At 40.7% G+C, this 16,684-nt stretch overlaps 1 protein-coding gene across 2 annotated transcripts; it reads left to right on the top strand.

Moving 5' to 3' along the window:
- The first annotated feature begins 1,406 nt into the window (after positions 1-1,406).
- LOC121652028 (tumor necrosis factor receptor superfamily member 14-like) lies at positions 1,407-13,915 on the top strand. 2 transcript variants are annotated; one of them, XM_042004559.1, is made up of 10 exons: positions 1,407-1,594; positions 7,923-8,037; positions 10,763-10,856; positions 10,933-11,040; positions 11,229-11,384; positions 11,481-11,568; positions 11,659-11,843; positions 11,926-11,957; positions 12,064-12,150; positions 12,227-13,915. In XM_042004559.1, exons 1-9 carry the CDS (start codon positions 1,566-1,568, stop codon positions 12,130-12,132), a joined length of 876 nt encoding a protein of 291 aa, XP_041860493.1. In that variant the 5' UTR covers positions 1,407-1,565; the 3' UTR covers positions 12,133-12,150; positions 12,227-13,915. The 2 variants fall into 2 exon arrangements, with proteins under 2 accessions (XP_041860493.1, XP_041860494.1); XM_042004560.1 differs by lacking the exon at positions 7,923-8,037 and adding an exon at positions 9,395-9,510 and having other exon boundaries at positions 1,549-1,594; positions 12,293-13,915.
- Positions 13,916-16,684: the final 2,769 nt, after the last annotated feature.

The raw sequence follows: 16,684 nt of genomic DNA on the forward strand, positions 1-16,684 counted from the left end.
TTTATTAAGTCACTGTCAAATTCTCCTTTTTGTAAACAGACAACTGTCATAGATGTTCTTGTAGAAGAACATGTAGAATAACTGCTGCAGTTAGACATTTAGTCATTTTTAAAAGTTATTGTACAAAGCAGCTGAATTTTACAACAACTATGTTTATATATATATATATATATATATATATATATATATATATATATATATATATATATATGTATATATATATATATATATATGTGCGTGCATTTGTGTGTGTGTGTGTGTGTGTGTAATATTTTAATGATGTATTTTGTCTCTTTATTTGATTGTAATAATTAAAGCGTTGAACAACATTAGCCACCTCTCACATTAGTTTTCATCACAGATGAGTATAATTTATTTCCATCTTTCTGAGCTAAAGAATAAATAAATCAGATAAACATAAAACCAGAACTATCTGAAAATGTACACGTGTTCTGTTTATAAGACTTTTAGAGAGCGTCTCTAGAGTGCTGCTGTAGTTTATTTCTGTATTACCAACCCTCATGAAGCACATCTGTGCTATCATTACATCCTACACCTGCAGGCCTTTTAACACATTTAAAAAGTTTTTACATCTCGTTATCTTATTATTAAAATCTGGTTTTTCTACATCAATGCTGACTGTCAGAAAACATTTTACTGAGTTTATAGACCCTCTGGATAAGTAGATCAACACACTAAAACTGTAAAGAAAAGCTAGTTTCAGAGGTTGTAACGCAGACTCCACTGAGACGTAGGCAGTTTACCCCTCTTTATTGAAAAGCATGCATAACAGAAAGGTCTGGGTATAGACAGACCTGAGTGAGTCGGTTTGGAGATGAGAAGCGTGGATCAGAGAAGGGGTGAGTCCATAGTGTGCGTTGGTTAAGATCCGACAAGGAATAAGGGCAGGAAGGCTCCTTATATCCCTTGTGGATCAGGTGAATCTAATAGGTCCTGATGAAGATGACTTGATCAGGACCAGCTGTGGCAGATCAGGGAACTGCAGGAGACTGCAGGAGACTGAGCTCCCTGACAGAGGTAAACCTGAAAGAAGCAAATACAAAATTCCCCTTAGTAACAAGCCAACTTCTTGTGGGTGGGGTTGGAGGAGGAAGATAAGTAAAATGCTGGGTTTACATCATAAGACTTTGAAAAAGACTCTTAAAAAACTATCAGCTCACATCTGCAGGCATCTAAAGACCAGTGTTTAGAGTTTTTACTCTCAGACTGAGAAGTTACAAACACTGTGAAGCTTGCAGGGTCACTATTTACAAAACTACAACCAGATTCTTTTAGCATGTTTTATAATATGTTGGACAGTTGATACACACACACACACACACACACACACGACTGATAGTTTTATGACCTTTGGCATCAGTAAATGCAACAAGAGGAATGTTCTTCCTGTGGGTGGATCGTTGGTGGTCAGACTTAATTCTTTCACTTCTTCTCGTTGCCTGGATCTGAACTTATGTTGCTCGTCTGAAAAATGTTTGATTTATTTAGTATTTTGCAGTCCTCCATGTTTCCGAGTCACCTTGAACGTAACGCAGAAATCTAACATGGTGGAACATCGTTTAAACTATCAGCAGTAAGTACCAACATATTTATTCTGTTTGTTCGTACATGTTCAGTTCCAGAAAGGTTAACATGATATTATGATCAAGATGAGAACTGGTTGTTTTATCAACAGCAGCTGTGCTTTTTTATTTCTTTTTAAACATGAATGTTAAACGTTAGATTATTTGCCCTGGAGCGTCCAGCACTGGTGTTAGGAACAGTCAGAAAATTACTGGTTTTCTCTAACTTTTAAATTAACTGACCATATGACCCAGTGTCTCCAAAGAAAAGCAAATAACACATATTTTGGGTTGTTACACAGGGAGCCAAATCTTTTGAATTGCTTCATATTATATTAGAAATTTATATAATACACTGGGAAAAAAATTTAAAAATCGAGGTGTCCCTGAGCAAGACACCGAACCCCAAATTGCTTCTGATGGGTTGTGGTTGAACGCCTTGCATGGCAGCTTCCATCATCTGTGTGTGAATGTGTGTAAAAGTAGTCCCTGTCTTTTAAACAGGACACAAACCAGTTAATTACAGAGCCAGAAAGTTCTACCCAGTTTAGACATCAGAACAGTTATTTAGTGTCGGGAAGTTGTGTAGCTGCTGGAAGACAGCTTTTTCTAGAACCTGACTAAGAAAGGGGAGGTTTGATATCAGCCTGTAGCTGCTCATGAATGAAATGAAATGAATGAATGAAATGAAATGAAAAATACTTTATTAATCCCAAAGGGAAATTCAATATTGTAGTAGTAGTAATTTTTTTTTTTTTTTTTTTTTTTTTTTTTTTTTTTTTAGTAAAGTAAAACAATCACATTAATTAATTAAGGGCTTTGTTCTTCAGCCTGATAGCTGCTGGAAGGAAGGATCTTCTGTATCTCTCTGTCTTGCATCGGACTTGAACAAGCCTCCCACTGAACACACTCTGTTGTTTCGTCACGGCGTTGTGTAGAGGGTGTGAAGGATCTTCCATTATCCTCGTCAGCTTGTACAGAATTCTTTTTTTGATGATCAACTCCAGCGGCTCCAGAGTTACTCCAAGCACAGAACCGGCTTTCTTGATCAGTTTGTTAATTCTTTTCAAGTCTCTGGTTCTGATGCCGCTGCCCCAGCAGATTGCTGCAAAGCTGATTGCACTTTCAACAACAGACCTGTAGAACATTTGCAACATTTTGGTGCAGACGTTAAAAGATCTCAGCTTCCTTAAGAAGTAGAGTCTGCTCTGACCTTTCTTGTAAATGTACTCAGTGTTGCTTTTCCACTCAAGTCTGTTGTCCAGCTGAACTCCAAGGTACTTGTATTCCTCCACCACCTCCACCTCCTCTCCCATGATGGAAACACTTCTATGTGTGTTCTTGTTCCTCCTGAAGTCAACAATCATCTCCTTTGTTTTCTTGGTATTCAAGATGAGATGATTGTCACCGCACCATTTCACAAACTGACCGACCAGTTCTCTGTACTCTGCTTCTTGTCCATCACTGATACACCCAACAACTGCTGAGTCATCAGAGTATTTCTGCAGATGACAGAACTCAGAGTTGTACTGGAAGTCTGAGGTGTACAGCGTGAATAGAAATGGTGAAAGTACAGTCCCTTGTGGTGTTCCAGTGCAGCTGACCACCATCTCAGACACACAACCTTTCAGTCTCACAAACTGTGGTCTGTTTGTGAGGTAGTCATAAATCCAGGTGGTTGTGGAGGGATCCACCTGGAATTTCTGCAGCTTCTCACACAGCAGAGCAGGCTGAATCGTATTAAAAGCACTTGAGAAATCAAAGAACATGACCCTCAAAGTGCTGCCTGACTGGTCCAGATGAGAGTGGGCTCTCTGAAGCAGGTATATGATTGCATCTTCAACCCCAAGCCCATTACGGTATGCAAACTGTAATGGGTCCTGAAAGGTGTTCACCTGCTTGCTGAGGTGAGCCAGTAAGAGTCTCTCCAGGACTTTCATGACGTGAGATGTCAGGGCGACTGGTCTGTAGTCTTTTGGTTCAGCTGGTTGTGGTTTTTTAGGCACTGGAACAAGGCAGGATGTTTTCCACAGCACCGGGATTCTTTTCTGGCTCAGGCTGGTGTTGAACAGGTGCTGGAGAATCGGACATAGCTGTTTTGAGCAGGTCTTGAGAACTCTGGGACTGACACCATCTGGACCTGCAGCCTTGTTCTGGTTCAGTTTCACCAGTTGTTGCATGACTTGGTTACAGGAGACAGACAGAGTGGAGGTGGAGGTAGAGGAGGTTTCAGGAAGTCCTGATGTGGAGGGAGATGAGGTTGTGTCCAGGTCCTTGACTGAGCTGCAGGGTGACAGAGTGGAGGTGTGACAGGAAAGCTGTGGGCTCATGGAGGGTGTGTGGCTAGTTGGGGTTGAAGCAGGAGGTGAGCTAAACCTATTGAAGAACATGTTCAGTTCATTCGCTCTGTCCAGACCTCCATCGGTCTGATCCTCCTTTATCCCGAAGCCAGTGATCTTCTTCATTCCTGACCACACATCCCTCACATTGTTTTTCTGAAGCTTACTTTCCAACTTCTTCCTGTAGTCCTCCTTGCACTTCTTCATTTGTGTTTTAAGTTGTTTTTGTGTGGACTTCAATAACTCCCTGTCTCCATCCCTAAAAGCTTTCTTTTTGATGTTCAGCAGCTTTTTCAGGTCACTGGTGATCCAGGGTTTGTTATTGGGGAAGCACCTCACTGTTCTTGTTGGAACGGTGCTGTCCACACAGAAGTTAATATAATCTGTCACACACTCAGTCAAGGCATTGATGTCATCTCCATGAGGTTCACATAGGACGTTCCAGTCTGTAGCCTCGAAGCATCCTCTCAGAGCATCTTCAGCTTCATTAGACCAGGTTCTAATAGCCTTTCTAATGACTGGTTGTTGCTGAACGATGGGCTTGTAGGAGGAGGAGAGAAGAACTAGGTTATGGTCTGATCTTCCTAAAGGTGGCAGGGCAAAGGAGCTGTATGCATTTTTAATATTTGCATAAAATAAGTCCAACGTTTTGTTTTCTCTGGTGGAGCAGCTGACAAACTGTTGGAAAGTTGGTAGAGTTGCAGAGAGGGAGATGTTGTTAAAATCTCCAGAGATCGCCACAAATGCGTTTGGATGTTGTGTTTGAAGCCTGGCCACTACAGAGTTAATGACATCACAGGCTGCGTCTGGAGCGGTACCAGGTAATATATATACCGCTACCAGAATAACGCATGTGAACTCTCTGGGTAAATAATACGGGCGGAGACTCACAGCTAGCAGTTCAATGTCTCTATTGCAGATTTTCTCTTTAACAGTGACATGTTCAGGATGACACCAGCGCTGGTTTACCAGCACCGCAATTCCACCTCCCTTCAGCTTCCCGCTGAGTTGTTTATTGCGGTCTGCACGGACCGTCCTGAAGCCGTGTACAGACGCATTACAGTCTGGGATGTGTTCATGCAGCCATGTCTCGGTGAAGCACATAATACTGCACTCTCTGTATTCTTTAAGAGACCTGGTTAGCACCTGAAGTTCATCAATTTTGTTAACTAGCGATCTCACGTTTCCCATAACAACCGTTGGAAGAAACGGTTTGAATCGCCACCGTTTTTCTCTCTGCCTCGCTCCTGCCCTGCATCCTCTTCTCTTTCTTTTCAACTCCGTTGGGATTTGAAGTGTTGTTTCACTGATAATCTTGAGTTTGGAGAGTTTTATCAGTTGATCCCGATGGTAAACAAGTCTCGTTGCCATGGAGACTCACAATAACAAGTCTTGCAAAAAGAAAAAATATTCAGAAAAATCTCCCGTATAGCACAGCCTCTGACCAGCGCGAAAAAATCTACCCGAACAGACACAGATTGACAGCTGATATCTTAAAAAAGACGGCTATATTGCAAAAAAAATCATAAGTTAAAAACAGAGCTACTACAATTGCTGCTGCCACCTAGCGGCGCATTCTAGAACAAAGAGGAAAGTCCAGGTTTTTCTTTTTCAGTAGTGGCTTGATGACGGCTGTTTTTAGGGTCTGAGGGAAGACGCCTGAAAGCAGAGACGTGTTTACAACCTGGAAGATATCTAAGGCCATGCATCCTGAAACATTCTTAAAAACCCGGTTGGCAGGACGTCAAGACAACAAGTGGAGGTTTTCAGATGGTCGATGATCTCATCCAGGTTTTTAGGACTGACTGGAGAAAAGTGTGTCATGGTGTTCATGTCTCTGAGAGGACACAGGGACATATGTCCTCCCGTGGCATGGAAGTACTGACTGACTGGTTTTCTGAATTTAATCAGTTAGGAAAGAATCAAACTCACCCAGCCTGCCCCACACGTGGATGGAAAACTCGTTCTAGATGAAGTTTGAAATGCACCTTCATGCTTTTCTTTTATTAATATTTTCTGACAAGTTTAACCTGTAAGGAAAACAATTGCTGTAAATAAAACATGTAAAATGCTTAAATACAGACTTTATGTGAAAATGTTTTTCATTCAAACTATTATTTTATTAACCAAACATCACATTTGCAACTAATCATGTTACTTCGTCTTTACAGCAGTAAAAGAAAAGTTTTCTTTTTTGTTTCTGGTTTCATTTTAAACATCATTAAACATGTTCCTGTCTACACCAAAGTTAAACAGTTTTATGTTTTGTATTTGTTCCATTAAAAGTAACGTACGTTATGACGTACCTTTACAGCCCTACATACGATATAAACAGCTAATACCCAGAGCTCTGCTGTCCTGGTGTTAAATTACAACGAGTCTTTGGTTTGAGATAAAATGTCAGACGTGTGTGTGTGTGTGTGTGTGTGTGTGTGTGTGTGTGTGTGTGTTTGACCTGATTTAGTTTATGTGTTTTTAAAATGGGAGAGCTCTCTCAGTTTCAGCCTGTTCAGCTTTGTAAAACTTTCAGTTCATGTATTTAATGACCTGGTTTTCCAGATAATTCTCCAGTCTTGTGATCTGTCGTGTTGGAACATAAAAATCTGCTCAGCAGGTTTTTTCCTCCATGATAACAAACCTGACTTGATAAGGGGTTTTCCAGAGGTCAGACTTGTTAAAATAATGTATGGTAACAAGAACTAACACAACTTAAACTCATGTCTTAGAGTTTGTTGATGATGTAGGAAACTAGAATGAAAAGAAGCAGATTGTGTGAAATGAATGTGAACTGTGAACAGGTCAGTTAGTTACAACCTTCATGGCTGAATGATTTTCTAAAGAAAGCAAGTCAAAGGTAAAAAGCTGCTGCTGCATGTTTTCACTTTAAACTGCTCTCAGAAATCTGACTGTAAACCAGATTATTTTACTTTTACTTGCAGTAATAGAACCTCTGCTGGTTTATGTAGTCTGTGTATAATTTCTAATGGTGAACAAAGTACACAAGTTCATTACTTACAACAGTAAATACAAGGCCAAAGGTTTTATTTTTTTCTGAAGACCTTTCAAACTCTAATGCTGTGCTGAGCAGAATAGCTGGCATGTGACCAGGGAACAAACCAGAGAGGAAGAAGAGGAAGAGGAAGGGAATAAAAAGCAGAAGAAGAATGAAGACGAGGAAAACATCTGTAGAATTTACACACTTTTTAAGAAAGACTATATGTGAGTATTTAGGGCGTGTTGGGCTGTTGGAAACAACTTTACCAACCAGGGTCAAAACGTGGAAATGAACTCTTAACTCGACACTGCCCCCTTGTGGATGAACTGACTTAGAAACATAAAGACACATAGAAGTATGAGGGCGGTGACGTACGACACAACTGTCTGTCTGCTGCCTCGAGTATAAATGAGCCTTAATGCTGTTGGATAAAGAACACGGTGGTCTGAGGAAACAAGTATTTTATTCTAAAGTAGCATCAGAATCTCTCTACCAGCCACACAGGGAGTCAAATCAGGAATAAAACAAACCTCCACTCTTTCTTAGCTACGTGCACAGCAAATATTTAAAACACAACTAATCACTCTTCATTAAAAAGGCTCAAACATGGTGGTAAGATGACCACCAGTGATGGAGAACGTTGTCTTTCTCTGTTATAAACATGATGCTTGTACAGCAGCTCTTCATGAACTACCTGATCTGAGAGATGTTTCCTCTGCATTCAGCCTGGTGGACATGACGTTCACGTACGACAGCATCACTGTCACATGAACCAAAACAAGCAGAAACTGCACAGAAAGACAAACACCGGCTGTTTTTGGGTTTAAAAAAGAAAAATAATCTGTAGTGATGATAAAAAAAAAACTGGCAGTCAAAAGTACTATATTGTATTTCATATGTAGTAGAGTAAAAGTACTTTCCCAAACATAACACTGAAGTGAAGTACTGGTACTGAAGTAGATTTACTGTGACCGTCTTCCTCTGATCATTTCTGTGTGTTTGCAGACATCAACCAGCAACGTTGGATTTTACATTCATCTCGTCTCAAATCTCCGTGACCTTCCAGCTGCTTTACAACATGATTTTAAGAGGAAAACTTCAGGCGGCTGCATCTGTGCTGGTAAAAGATCTGTTGTAGTAAATAAACCTCCTCACAGCAACACTCACTGACCATGTTATTAATACAAGCCGAGCTTTTCCTGCTCTGATGAGTTAAAATATTTCTTATACACAAAGTTTGTATTTGACAGACTGTGGCATTTATTTACCAAATACTTCTGATTTAATCTTCCCTCTGATTCTCTCATATATAAAAGTTTCTGTTTTCGTATAAAGATCCTTTAGTTCATGAAAAAAGAGAAATAGAAGCTACTGTCATGTTTAAAGGTCTGCCCAAAGGAAGGCAATTTTATTTCTAAACTAGTTTTATTTTACCCCAAAAGATACGAAATAAAATACAAATGAAAGAATCCAGAATGTGTCTCTAATGATTCTACATGAAGGATTTAAATTCAGGTTTTTAGGAGGGAGATGTTAGGCCCCTATCTGAGGGTGTCAAAATGACCTGGAAAATACATCCAGTATCTGACCTTGTGTAGTAAAGACAAAACACCACTGCTGTGGGTATAATAAACGATCCTGGAGCACCTCCACTCCACGGTGGGACTCTCCATGGATCCTACAGTTCTCCTACCGGCCTGGCATCAGAGTGGAAGACTCGGTTATCTTCCTGCTACACCGGGCTCTGGCTCACCTGGAGAAGCCCAGCAGCACTGTAAGAATCATGTCCATTTCCTTCAACACCATCCAGCCGGTGCTCCTGAAAGCCAAACTGGAGAGGGCTGGGGTGGACCTTCATGTGGCAGACTGGATTCTGGACTATCTCACAAACCAGCCCCAGTTTGTGAGACCTGGACTGACCTGCAGCGTAGGTTCCCCCAGGGGACGGTGTTAGTCCTGTTTGTCTTCAGCCTCTACGCTGCAGACTTCAGACACAACACGGACAGCTGTGTTCTGCAGAAGTTCTCAGAGGACTCTGAGGTTGTCGGACTGATCACTGAGGACCACAACGTGGACTACAGAGGACTTAAGATGACCACCAGTGATGGAGAACGTTGTCTTTCTCTGTTATAAACATGATGCTTGTACAGCAGCTCTTCATGAACTACCTGATCTGAGAGATGTTTCCTCTGCATTCAGCCTGGTGGACATGACGTTCACGTACGACAGCATCACTGTCACATGAACCAAAACAAGCAGAAACTGCACAGAAAGACAAACACCGGCTGTTTTTGGGTTTAAAAAAGAAAATAATCAGTAGTGATGATAAAAAAAAACTGGCAGTCAAAAGTACTATATTGTATTTCATATGTAGTAAAGTAAAAGTACTTTCCCAAACATAACACTGAAGTGAAGTACCGGTACTGAAATAGATTTACTGTGACCGTCTTCCTCTGATCATTTCTGTGTGTTTGCAGACATCAACCAGCAACGTTGGATTTTACATTCATCTCGTCCCAAAATCTCCGTGACCTTCCAGCTGCTTTACAACATGATTTTAAGAGGAAAACTTCAGGCAGCTGCATCTGTGCTGGTAAAAGATCTGTTGTAGTAAATAAACCTCCTCACAGCAACACTCACTGACCATGTTATTAATACAAGCCGAGCTTTTCCTGCTCTGATGAGTCAAATATTTATTACAGACTGTGTATTTGACAGAATCATTAATCTAACAAACACTTCTGAGTTTTGTTTTCTCTCTGATTCTCTCTGATGAGGAAAAGTTTCAGTTTTCAGAGAAAAATATTCTATAGTTTATTAATAAAAATGGAGCTGCTTCATGTTTACAGGACTGGTCCAGCAGCAGGAAGGCGAACAGGAAAGGTTGTTCAGATCACTGATAACAGTCTCAAACAGGTCTGATCGATGGTTTTCCAGGGGAACTAGTGAAGGAGGGTGTCCACATTAAGAAAGGCTTCCATAAATTTCCATAAATCTAGAAGACTCATTTCCAAAGAGTTTTATTTACTGATGAACTCTACTCTACTCTGGATGGTCCAGATGGATGGAGGTCTGGATGTTGGTGGATGGACATTATGTCCCAACAAGGCTGCCACGTCAACAAGGGGGTGGTGGAGGGATTCTTCTGGGGCTGGAATGATGGTTAGTGAGATGCTAGGAGCCTTTAGGACAAAGATCCCCAACTCTGGTCCTTAAGGCCTGTTGTCCTGCAGACTTTCAATGTTTCCCTGCTGCAACACGCCTGACTCAAACTATTAATGGTCATTAGCAGACTTGTGCAGAACTTGTCAGAGTCCATTTAATTAGAATTGGGTGTGTTGCAGCAGGGAGACATCTAAGACCTGCAGGATAGTGGTCCTGGAGGACCAGGGTTGGAGACCACTGCTCTAGGGTGTGTGAGGGTGTCAGAATGACCTCTGGTAAACATGTGCAGTTTCCAGCGGACAGTAGGAACAGAGGAGCATTTCTGCTGCAGTAAAGCCAGCGCTCCATCCATGACGCAGGAATACCTGCAGAATCTTTGGCTGCTGTGGGTATAAAAGGAGAAAAACTGATGGTGTGGCCACCATCATCTCCTGACCTCAACCTTGTTGACAACCTGGAGCATCTTTAACAAGAAGGTCTATGAGGGTCGGGGGCGGTAGACCTAAAAACAACAACTTTAGGAGAATAATAAACACAAACAGCGTATGATGTTTAATTAAAATAAATTAAAAACACTTTATCAATCAGTGCATGGTGTCATGTGTTTAACTGTGGAACATTCTGGTTTCATTAATAGAAATTCTGTCATTTTGAGGAATTTTCTTTTCTTACTTTTACAGGTGATTGTGATGAGAGCCTTTTCTGTCCATACTCTAACCTGCCATCCATCTGCTATTAAAATAGGGAATGAATGCTGTCCCATGTGTCCCGCTGGTAAGAGTCTATTAACTATATATTTACCTTCAGTAAAAAAAGAATATCTGGAATTAAATATCTGTTTTTTCAACAGGAAGTCGAGTTGAAATTGGCTGCACATGTCTGCCCTGCACAGATGGATCATATACAGACAAACTTAATGGACTTAAACAATGTTCTCCATGTCGTATCTGTGATTCAGGTACATTTTACTTTTTCTCTCCGACGAGGAAACCGAATGTAAACTGTGTGAAATATAAAGGTAATTTTAAATCATGTTAAATAAGTTATTTTGTTGGAGTTTCTCTCGTTTAAAAGGTTTAAAGTTAAATAAAATGATGTTGTTCTGCATCATATAACAGAATAAAGTGTAACCTCTGGTGCTGACAGGTGGTGGTCTGAAGGTGGAGCAGCCGTGTACAGCAGCATCAGATACTGTGTGTGAACCAGTAGAGGGATTCTTCTGTATCCACTCTACAAAGAGCAGCTGTGCAGCAGCACAGACACACAGCAGCTGTGAACCAGGACAGTACATCAGTACAAACGGTGAGTTTTTCTCCACGTTCACATTAGAGGCCAGTTAGATGAAAGTTTCTGTGCAGCTGAATGAAGCAGCTTGATGGTATCCTTGTATGTGTGCAGGAACATCCTCCTCAGACACTGAGTGCTCCGACTGCAGAGATGGAACATTTTCAGATGGAGCATCTTCATCTTGTCAGCCACACACACAGTAAGACATGAACACATTTCATCTCTAAGAACAGCAGGAATCTGTTGTATTTCTACATTCTTCTGTAAAAATCTCCCTCTGTCATTTCAGATGTGAATCTAAAAACCTTCAGCAGATAAAAGCAGGAACGTCTTCATCTGATGCTGAATGTGGAGAAAAAAGTTCCAGTTTGACACCAGCAGCAGTTGTTGGGATCATCTTGGTTGTTTTATTATTAATAGCGACAGTTGTACTTTTAATTCTCCACAGAAAGAAGAAATTATCTCTAATAAGTGGTGAGGACAATGGATGTTTGTTTGTTTACACAGTTATGAACATGATGAAGATGTTTATTTACTGTTTTATTTCTCTTTACAGGTAAACAAAGGAATGCAGCAAATCACAGAGACGTATGATTTTTTACTTTTTATACTTTCATGGTGACAGTTGTTCATGGGAACATCTAGTTCTAAATTAAATTTTGTGCTTTTTTTGCTTTTTAATGTCACCAAACAGGACAGAAGACCTGGAGGGACAACAGACCAAACAGAGATGTCATTATCTCAAAGCAGGGAGGATGGATGAAACGTTTGACCCCAGCAGGTGAGTCAGGTGTGTTCTTCACTGTCTCAGTCAGGCTGTGACGTCTCTGCAGATCTTCTAATGCTTCATTATGAAGTCCGTTTATTTCCTTCCACAGGATTAAACAGCATGTTTTTAAACCCAGCGTGTCTGTTCACTGCAGAGTTCATGTGTTCCAGAATCCAGTTACACTGCAGCTGGATGCTGGTACTTTGTGCTGCACAGAACTGAACCACAGAAGCAGCTTTTCCATCTCCACCACGGGGACGAGCACGTCTTCCAGACCTGCCTGCAGCACATTAACACACAGTACTTCCTTGTGATTGGTCGGTTTGTGTTTCCATGTTTCCTGATTTCTGGAGCTTCTCTCTGAATCTGGGTGTTAAACACGAAGAGAAACTTCAACACGACGCCATCGAGTGTGAGAGCACATTTCACCAGCATCAGCTGGACCGGCCCGACCGTACGCAGGCACCACGCGAGGATGAATCCAGCTTTACTCTGTCAGCACAGTTTGCTGTCACACTGCAGTCAAACAAACCTTTAAGCATGTTCTTGGCAGCAGTGGCACTGGATCAGGAATTACTGAAGGAGAAGACAAAAACCATGAAGAAGAAAACTTGCTCATCGATTGGTTGATGCAGCACAACTTCCTGCATTTGATGGACTTGAAGTGAAGTGAGACTTAACATTTTTAGGCAGACAAGAGTTCGTTTTATTGATCTGCATCAGTTTGGTTGCACATTCACACCTCCCTAAATGAACAGACCGTACCCTTCACTGCAGTATGGAACTTAGGACAATGAGAGGACCTAAATCCTGTTTTATTTATGAACATAATTATGGTGAAGTGCACCATCACAGAATATCTTGAGGAGGTGCTGGATGTTGTTGGACTTGATGACCCCCATCAGCACTTGAGGAGAAGAAGAAGAGCTACAACAACCACTTACAGATGGGGATGCCTCTTTGTTGGAGCTGAAGACCTGCAACAGGGAGATATTCGTTGTCACAGGACCTGCAGACTCAGGTGTGGAAGCTACTAGGACATCTACACAAAGTAAAGATGGCTAAAGCATCTCACAGCAGCAGAACAATGTAGGTTCCACAGAAAGATGGCGACCCAGTCTCCTACAGCCTTTAATGGCTCAGCAGATGTTTTGAAAAATCCATTCACACAGTTAGAAAATGTCCCAGAGACCAGAGAGAAAAAACTACAGGCTGTAAAAACTGTTTGGTAAAAGCATGACATGCAACGTGCTCCAAGATCCAGACGGAGAGACAAAAGACCACAGACTGCTTGGCTTGTATGAAGAGAAAAGACCGACCTGGACATCAGGAGGGACACGCATTACAGCTGCATTTAAAATGATGTCGATCTGTTGATCTCTGGACATGATTCAAGCATTTAAAATAATATTTGTATAAATGTATAAAGAATTTAATGACTAAACAGATTTTATGGACTGAATGGGATGTTTTCATGTGAGGTTTGTATGTTTTGTCTCTGACGTTGTCCCGTGTGCGTATGAAGTATGTATAGTTTGTATATCTTGCTTCCTGCAGCTCTGAGAACTGAACACGACCGTAGACTGGACATTTTTACAGTTTTGGTTCACAATATTTTCATCAGTGGATGGTTTGTTTTATTTTAACTACCAATGAGGAGCTGATTTAAAGGCGTTTAAAGTCAGCAACCATCAGGAAGTTTGTTCGTTCCTGTTTCCACAGATCTGTGTGTGTGCTAGAGGATGATTTTTAATATGGACATTAAAGAGATGGGCAGTTCCATGATGGACAAACAACAAAAAACTATCTTTTGTGTATCCTTGCAGGATTTTCTTTGTATTTATTTTTGCTTTTTGGGGATTGATAAATCTTATCGACAACTTCTCCTCAGTGGAAGCTGCACACAAAACTGAAGTTGCTTTCAGGAACCTTTTTTTTTAACCCCCTCTTAGATACAGATAAATGAGGATATTTACATCTTGCAGACCAATGAGGAGCATCACTTCCTGCAGTTGGGGGGTGTTGACAACTTCTCCTAAATTGAGTTAAGTAGCTTTCAGGAACTTTGTTTGTTTTAGTTTTAAACCCATCTAGGATACTGATAAATGAGGATATTTACACCCTGCAGGGGCATCTTCCGTGGTATTGGTCTTTTGGCTGGTGCCCGTGTCGGTGCCCTGCTCACTGTGGTACGGTGGACTCCTTGTGCAGATGGTTCCTGTGATGGTGTTTCCTTACCTGGCTCCTCTGTGCTCGGCCACATATTAATCCAAGTGTATGTGTGGTGATGAAGATGTGGTGGTGGAGATTATTTTTATTTTATTTTTTTTACTTTTATTTGAACAAAGTCTTATATAATATGGCAGGTACAAAAAACCCAGATTCATGTCAGACTGACAAAACATGAGAACAATCAAATAGCATCAAGATTAGGAGATGCACTTTGAATGGCTTAATTCCACAATCGTAATTTAAAAAAGGAAGAAAAAAATATATATAAGAAGATTAATCTGACCCATTTGAACAAATAATAATCTCACATTCTCACTTTTCTAAATACATTATAACAGGTGTCCATTTTTTTAAAATACAGGTCTGTTTGGAGTCGAAGGTTTGACGTTATGCATTCCATTAAATTTACATCTTAAAGCCTTTGAGTCCAAAGATCCAGTGCAGGTGAATGATCCAGCGCAGGTGGATGATCCAGCGCAGGTGGATGGGGTTTAAGCCAGTTTACTGTGATCATTTTATGTACAATACACAATAGCACTCTGAGCAATGACTCCTTTTTTTCCCCAAACCTGTGAATGATACGGTGCCCAAAATGAGCTGCTGTGGCTCAATTACTCTATTTACCTTCAGAGTCTTATTTGTCGCTTCACATTTTCCCAAAAGTCTTTTAGGTTAGGGCATTCCCAGAAGATGTGAGAAAAATTCCCTACCGTTTCACACCACCTCCAACAAAGGGGGGAGTGTTTAATGTCATTTAGCTATAACTAAGGGCATTTTAAAATATCTCATTCTTAGCTTCCAGCTAAATTCACTCCAGGTTGGGCTGCTTAAACATTTTTGTCAGGGCACCCAGGAACTCTCCCAGTCCTCATCAGTAATTATATTAGCTTCCAATTCCCATTTGCCTTTAACCTCCAGTCTATCTACGGATGTATCCCTATGGATCCTACAATAAATACAAGATACTGCGTTTTTAGTGTTCATATTATTCTCAACTATCTCAATCCAGTATTGTTCAAAATGGGATTGGACGTCTTTAATTTTATCCCACTCTGTTTGTCATTAGGTAGTGTTGAATTTGAAAATATCCACCCGTCTGGTGAAACCACCGTCCATTCTTCCTGGCAGGAAGTCACAGGCAGTATCTATTTTTGTCGCTCTAGATGAAGACAGAGATAAATATAATTAACCCACTCGTTTTATATCTTAAGTTTCCTTGTTGTTGTTTTTTTATTTAGAAAGGGGAGGGTTTTTACTATACTCTGCTCTATATGCACCCATTTTGTGTCTAAATCTAATCTCATCCGTAAAACCAATTTTCCAAGTTGAGCTACCCAGTAGTAGCTTCTAAACTGCGGTAAGGCTAATCCACCCTTATCCTTGCAGGCACAGAGTCTTACTCCAGGCCTTCTGTTCTGCCATATGAATCTGGAAGTGAGTTTATCCAAGAATTTAAATGTAGATACAGGGACAGTGATACGTAATGTGTTAAAGAGAAATAACAGTCTAGGTAGAACATTCATCTTAATAGTTTCTATCCTGCCAATTAAAGACAAAGGAAGCATCTCCCACCTTTCTGTGTCATTTTTAATTTGAGAAATAAGTTTATCATAATTTGCTTTGTATAACGGATTGGAGGTGTGAGTCAGAATGACTCCTAGATATCTAAAGCCCCCTTTTGACCACTTGAATTTCCCCTGTCTGTCCAGGCACACAGGCCAGCATCCTGTTATCGTCGTTGCCTCTGATTTCCCCTCATTGACCTTGTACCCTGAAATCTTCAATAATCTCCGGGCATTACATGAGAGCCGGTATGGATGACTGTGGATTTCCTATAAACAGAAGAATGTCATCTGCGAACAACAAAATTTTATACATTTCACCTCCATCATCCAATATTCCTTCAATCTGGTCATTTCTCCTTATTAACTCTGCAAGTGGCTCTATAGATAAAGCAAACAGAGACGGCGAGATCGGGGTCCCCTGCCTGATGCCTTTAAGCTCAAGAAATTTGGAGCAGTAACCGTTGACTCTAACCGTTGATATTGGGTCTTTGTTTAGGGTTTTAATCCATCTTATAAATGTCAAATTGAATCCTGTTTGTTCTATAGTATAGTTCAAATACGACCAGGCCACCTTATCAAACGCTTTCTCAGCATCAAGACTGAGAAGCATTGACGGGTGGGTTGAATGTCTTGCTATTGATTGAATATTTAAAGCTCTTCTTATATTGTTTGTTCCAAGACGACCTGGTATAAAACCGGTCTGATCTGGGTTAATCAATTTACCCAAGTATTTCTGCATCCTATTTGCT

The sequence above is a fragment of the Melanotaenia boesemani genome, chromosome 13 (genome assembly GCF_017639745.1).
Source record: "Melanotaenia boesemani isolate fMelBoe1 chromosome 13, fMelBoe1.pri, whole genome shotgun sequence".
Classification (NCBI taxonomy): Eukaryota; Metazoa; Chordata; class Actinopteri; order Atheriniformes; family Melanotaeniidae; genus Melanotaenia; species Melanotaenia boesemani.

Coding starts and splice junctions, on each gene's coding strand:
- LOC121652028 (XM_042004559.1), top strand. CDS start 1,566: ATGGTGGAACATCGTTTAAACTATCAGCA. Junction 1,595..7,922: donor CATCGTTTAAACTATCAGCA/GTAAGTACCAAC, acceptor GTGTGTTTGCAG/ACATCAACCAGCAACGTTGG. Junction 11,569..11,658: donor TCTTGTCAGCCACACACACA/GTAAGACATGAA, acceptor CTGTCATTTCAG/ATGTGAATCTAAAAACCTTC.